This window comes from Gopherus flavomarginatus, chromosome 1, assembly GCF_025201925.1.
Source record: "Gopherus flavomarginatus isolate rGopFla2 chromosome 1, rGopFla2.mat.asm, whole genome shotgun sequence".
In the NCBI taxonomy this organism is placed as follows: Eukaryota; Metazoa; Chordata; order Testudines; family Testudinidae; genus Gopherus; species Gopherus flavomarginatus.
Window position 1 is genome coordinate 123264147 of NC_066617.1, and position 6227 is coordinate 123270373.

The window sequence follows — 6227 nt, forward strand, 5'->3', positions numbered from 1 at the left end:
ATGTCCAACAAATGTGATTTATCTAAGGAAGAGAAAGTGTGGGTCATATGCCGTTTGCTGTATCAGGCACCTCCAGGTGAATTCTACAGTGTTTTTGAAGATCTCCGTATTCTGGTCCAGGATGATGACCTAATGAGGCAAGAAGCTGCCCAGGTCTGTGCCCATCACAATAAGAACAATTTCACCTTAGTCAGAATAGAAGGAACCAATGTGCTGGTGACTCGCTACAATGATCTAGGAGGAAATCGCTTTTTTGACCCTAAATATAAATTTTCTTTCAAATTTGATCACTTGAGTGGAATATCAAACAAATTTCAGCTCCATGGGGTAGCATGGGATGAGACAGAGTTATGGAGAACAGCCCTAAATAGTGCTTTAAAGGCATACGTGGATAGTCACTTTTCTTCAGGGGACTGCTGTGTATTTAGAAAAACCTTGAAAAACAGGCAGGTATTTGTGGTCTGTATTGCAAGTCATCAATACAAACCGTTGGGTTTCTGGAATGGCCTTTGGAAAGGTGAATGGACTTTTTCCCAGATTCCAGTTATTACTCAGGTTACAGGGGCCATTCATTTGCAAGTACACTACTTTAAAGATGCTAACCTCCACATGACAGTCTGCAAGACTGTTGAAGAGACCTTGCATGTAATTGACCCAGCCCAGTTGGCCATAGATTTTGTGAAACTCATAGAAACTGAAGACAACAAATTTCACATTGCCATGCTGGAAAATTTCCAAGCTTTGACAGATGAAATCTGGAGAAAAATTCTACGAAGGCAGCTCCCAGTCACTCGCACGATCATTAACTGGAATAAACTGCTGACCAATCAGAGCATAAAAGCCAATATTTCCAGTCATGAGGTGCCACTGAGTTTAACAAAGTGTATGGTTTGAGTAAAATATAGCCCAAATAAAACTAACAATCACTGTGGAAAGTGGATTTATTTATTCATTTGGCTTATTTCTGGACATCTATGGGGAATATAGAGCCTTTTACCACAAGGCTGCCATTTTGAATCTAATCCAGTTCAGTAATGACTAAAAGTTATTACTGTTTGATGTTTTTCTTAATGCAGGGATTTTCTCACCTTTTTCTGATTCAGCTAGCACTGGCCCCTGTCAGAGATAGGATAGTATCAGAGGGGTAGCTGTGTTAGTCTGTATCCACATAAACAACAAGGAGTCCAGTGGCACCTTAAAGACTAACAGATTTATTTGGGCATAAACTTTCATGTGTAACCCCCTCCCACACACACTTCTTCATATGCATGGAGTGAAAATTACAGATGCAGGCATAAGAACACTGACACATGAAGAGAAAGGAGATACCTTAGAAGTGGAGAACCAGAATTGGCCTTGTTAACACTGGTTCTCCACTTGTAAGGTAGCTCCCTTCTCTTCATGTGTCAGTATATTTATGCCTGCATCTGTAATTTTCACTCCACGCATCGGAAGAAGTGGGTTTTTTTACCCACAAAACCTTATGCCCATATAAATCTGTTAGTCATTAAGGTGCCAGAGACAGGATACTGCCTAGATGGACCACTTGTCTGATCCAATATGGAAAGCCATATTTCTATGTATTTTTCACCGGTTTTAAATTGACATACATTTTTAAATAAAAATAATTGAATTTAATCTCACATTTTATGTTAACTTTCATTTTGGGGCAATTGGTAATGCTTGTTTACTAAGGATATTAAGGGACAAATAAAGAGATTTTCAGAATAGCATTGAAACCCAAGAAGTTGAACCTTCAAGTTTTGTTCACGTATATCAATATCTAGAGAAAAGATATTCATAATGCAGTCACATAAACTAAGGGAGACATGGAAACAGGAGGCATAAATCTATTACAGTCAGGGTTGGAACTGTGCCAGATCCCACCAGGGATGTGTCATAGTATTCAAGAAGAAACTTTAATACCAGTCATCATGGGATAGCAGAATACATGAAGCTGGGCCACATCCTCTCTCAGTTTTGACAATTGAATTTTAACTAGGGCTGTCAAGCAATTAAAAATATGAATCGTGATTAATCACACAATTAAAAAAATTAATTGCGATTAATCATGCCATTAAACAATAATAGAATGCCCTTTATTTAAATATTTTTGGATATTTTCTACAATTTCAAATGATTTCAATTACAACACAATACAAAGTATACAGTGCTCAATTTATATTTATTTTTATTACAAATATATGCACTGTAAAAAACAAAAGAAATAGTATTTTTCAATTCACCTAATACGAGTACTGTAGTGCAATCTCTTTATTGTGGAAGTTGAACTTACAAATGTAGAATTATGTACAAAAAATAGCTGCATTCAAAAGTAAAACAGTGTAAAACTTTAGAGCCTACAAGTCCACTTAGTCCTACTTCAGCCAATTGCTCAGACAAACAAGTTTGGTTGCAATTTGCGGGAGATAATGTTGCCTGCTTCTTGTTTACAATGTCACCTGAAAATGATAACAGGCATTCACATGGCACAGTTGTAGCCAGCATCACAAGATATTTACATGCCAGATGCACTGAAGATTCATATGTCCCTTCATGCTTCAACCACCCTGATGATTGATTCTGCTCTGCTCTGCAAAGGAGAGCAGACTGACACATGCTGATTTTCATCATTTGAGTTAGATGCCACCAGCAGAAGGTTGATTTTCTTTTTTGATGGTTCGGGTTGTGTCGTTTCTGCATCTGAGTGTTACTCTTTTAAAACTTCTGAAAGCATGCTCCACACCTCGTCCCACTCAGATTTTGGATGGCACTTCAGATTCTTAAACCTTGGGTTGAGTGCTGTAGCTATTTTTGGAAATCTCACATTGGTACCTTTTTTGTGTGTTGTCAAATCTGCTGTGGAAGTGTTCTTAAAACGAACGCGTGCTGGGTCTTCATCCAAGACTGCTATAACATGAAATATATGGCAAAATGTGGGTAAAACAGAACAGGAGACATACAGTTCTCCCCCAGGATGTTCAGTAACAAATTTAATTAACACATTCAGTCTTTTAACGAGCATCATCAACATGGAAGCATGTCCTCTTGAATGGTGGCTGAAGCATGAAGGAGCATACGAATGTTTACCATATTTGGCACATAAATACCTTGCAACGCCTGCTACAAAAGTGCCATGTGAATGCCTGTTCTCACTGTCAGGTGACATTATAAATAGGAAGCTGGTAGCAGTATCTCCCGTAAATGTAAACAAACTTGTTTGTCTTAGCATTTGGCTAACAAAAAGTAGGACTAAGTGGACTTGTAGGGTCTAAAGTTTTACATTGTTTTGTTTTTGAGTGCAATTATGTAACAAAAAAATCTACATTTGTAAGTTACACTTTCACGATAAAGAGATTACACTACAGTACTTGTATGAGGTGAATTGAAAAATACCATTTCTTTTGTTTATCGTTTTTACAGTGCAGATATTTGTAATAAAAATAATAATATAAAATGTGCACTGTACACTTTCTATTGTGTATTGTGATATAAATCAATATATTTGAAAATGTAGAAAAACACCAAAATGTTTAATAAATGTCAATTGGTATTCTATTCTTAAATAGTGTGATTAATCACGATTAATTTTTTTGAGTTAACCATGTGAGTTAACTGCGATTAATCGACAATCCTAATTATAACTGATTACTAAAAATAATGAGTGACTTATCCACATCTGATTTCATACTAGCTGTGGGCAGCTTACCATTATCAGAGGGTACTGTCCCACCAACACCAAGGCTAACAAATAATTTACAAGCAACTGCAGTCAGTCTTCAATAAAACTCAGAGAAGAGATGTCATTGTGATTGTGGGCAACTTTAAAGTGCAGGCAGGAAAGTATAATGACATCTGGGGAAGTACATTTGGTATCAGGCAGATGAACAGGAATGGGCAACAGCTGCTGGAATTTGCAGCTGCCAATGACATGGTGATCGCTGACCTTCTCTTTCATCACTCAAAGATTCATAAGCAGACCTGGTATAGCCCAGATGGTTTCACCACACTGTTTTTGATCATGTCCTTATTAACAGTCATTGGCAGTCATGGATGTGCGAGTTCACTGAGATGCTGAACTTCACACTGACCATTGGCTTCTGCTGACAAAAATGTACTTCCAACTTCAGTTAATGGGCTGAAATTAGTCCAGTTCAACAAAAAGATCTTAATACAACAAACTATCAGATAGCTTTCTGTTCTGAACTGTGTAAGGCCATCGAAGCACTAAAGAATGAAATGTCACTCCTTCTGTCATCTGATAAGGAATGGTGTTGTTTTAAGTCATCAGTGCTGACCACTGCCAGCTCAGTGCTGGAGCCTCAGCTCTTCAGACATTATCCAGGGATCAGTGAGGAGACACTGGCGTTACAAGGTTTTTAACACCCTCTCGCTTCTATCGTTGGGGCGTGATAGGAAAACCGACACACAGGTAAGGTGTAAACACAATTTATTAAAAACAAGGACCCCCAAAACACTAAGCATATAAACAAACCACTCAGTCATCAAACCAACAAAGGCCTTAAGCCTGGAACCCAAAAGGTATACAGTAGGGCAAAGATGTAACAAAGATTAACTGCATCACCATGGGATACCACAGAGGCAGGAATCAAGGACACAGGATACACTAGGATGGGTCTTCAGATGGAACACAAGTAAATCGATCATCAGGTTTTCCAATGCTTTACGTTGTCCTGTGGGGGAGTATGCGGACGCTGTTCTGACTGGATGTAATGTCAGTTGCATGGGAGCAATGAAGATGGACACTGGACTGTAACAGCGATGACTTGGCTACCTCTAGGGTGGACAACAACTGAGGGGCGTGCTGCTTAGCCTTAAATAAGTTCCTGTTGCCAGGCATGTTGGAAGGTCAGGTGACCCCTATCTTTCTCACCTTTGCAAGAAAAGGCGCCAAACTAGGCAACAAGAAGGACACCAAATATGGAGGAACAACAACAACTCCATGAATCCAAGATGGCTAACTGAGAGGGAAATAGCAAAACAGAAAAATTCCCTACACTGGAGCTAAAAAAAAAGCAAGGCTACAATTTGAGGATTCAATGACATGTTTGTTGAGAGCAAAGGAAAAGCTGAATGAGTTTGACTTCAGTATGTCATCAAGTTGTTGTGTGAGAAAGATAAGTAATCCTGATCATGTATCAGAGAGGTAGCCGTGTTAGTCTGGATCTGTATAAAGCAACAAAGAGTCCTGTGGCACCTTAAAGACTAACAGATGTATTGGAGCATAAGCTTTCATGATGTCTGTCGAAGTGGGTATTCACCCACGAAAGCTTATGCTCCAATGCATCTGTTAGTCTTTAAGGTGCCACAGGACTGTTTGTTGCTTTAAGTACTCCTGATGTTTGTCTCAAGCAGTGAGTTTAGAAAGGCTGCTGCCTAGCACTATTACTGCACCCTCTATTCAGCTTTGTGGTGTTTGTAGGCATCAGAATGTCCAGCAAAGAATTAGGATGGGAGTGTAGCAAGTCGGAGGGGCCTCCCTCTGATGCTGACAGGGAAGAACCACTCTCTGCCTCCTGGTGAGTGAAGCCAGGCCAGGCCTGGCTCTCATGTCAGAAGCAGAGGGATGGAACAGGAAGTATAAGAGGCGGGGCCTCCAGCTCAGTTGAGAGGGATCCAGTGAAGGAGTCAAATGCTGGTGCCTTGCTGCTGGCCCCTGAACCAGGGACCGAGCTGTGTCAACCTCTGCCTCCTCAGGAATACTTGGAGGAGCTGCTGCCAGGTGAATACCCCAAGGAACTGCTGGCTCTGAAGTACCCAGGGGAGCCTGAGGGCCCATGAGCAACAAAGCCCTATGAACAGGTTAGGGTAGGAAATAGCCCAGGGAAACCAGACACTTGTCCAGTTGTGTTGCTAAAACCATGATCAACATATTTCGGCAGGATCCTCACTGACACAGTGGCAGGATTCCCAGTCACTGTTAGGGCCCTGTGCTGGGACCCAGTGGAGTAGGGTGGGCCTGGGTCCCCCTGCTGCCAACCCCCAACAGTCTACCCACCTTAGGCTGGATGGTCTGTGCTTGCCTGCCTTTGCGCTGCCCCAGCCATGGAGCCAGGCCATAGACTGTTTGCCGTCTGCCCAGCCAGGGATCTGGGCCACAGCCTGCCTTTCCCAGCCAGGGAACCTAAGCCTGACTGTTCTGCTTCAACATTTTGAATTCGCAGATGTCTTCTTGCCTCAGTTTGGTGAATTGCTGCAGCTGATGG

At 41.1% G+C, this 6227-nt stretch overlaps 1 protein-coding gene across 1 annotated transcript; it reads left to right on the forward strand.

Annotated features, from left to right (window-relative positions):
• CAPZA3 (capping actin protein of muscle Z-line subunit alpha 3) lies at positions 1 to 894 on the forward strand. The gene has a single exon (XM_050969484.1). The coding sequence runs from the start codon at positions 1 to 3 to the stop codon at positions 892 to 894; it is 894 nt and encodes a 297-aa protein (XP_050825441.1).
• The last annotated feature ends 5333 nt before the right edge of the window (positions 895 to 6227 follow it).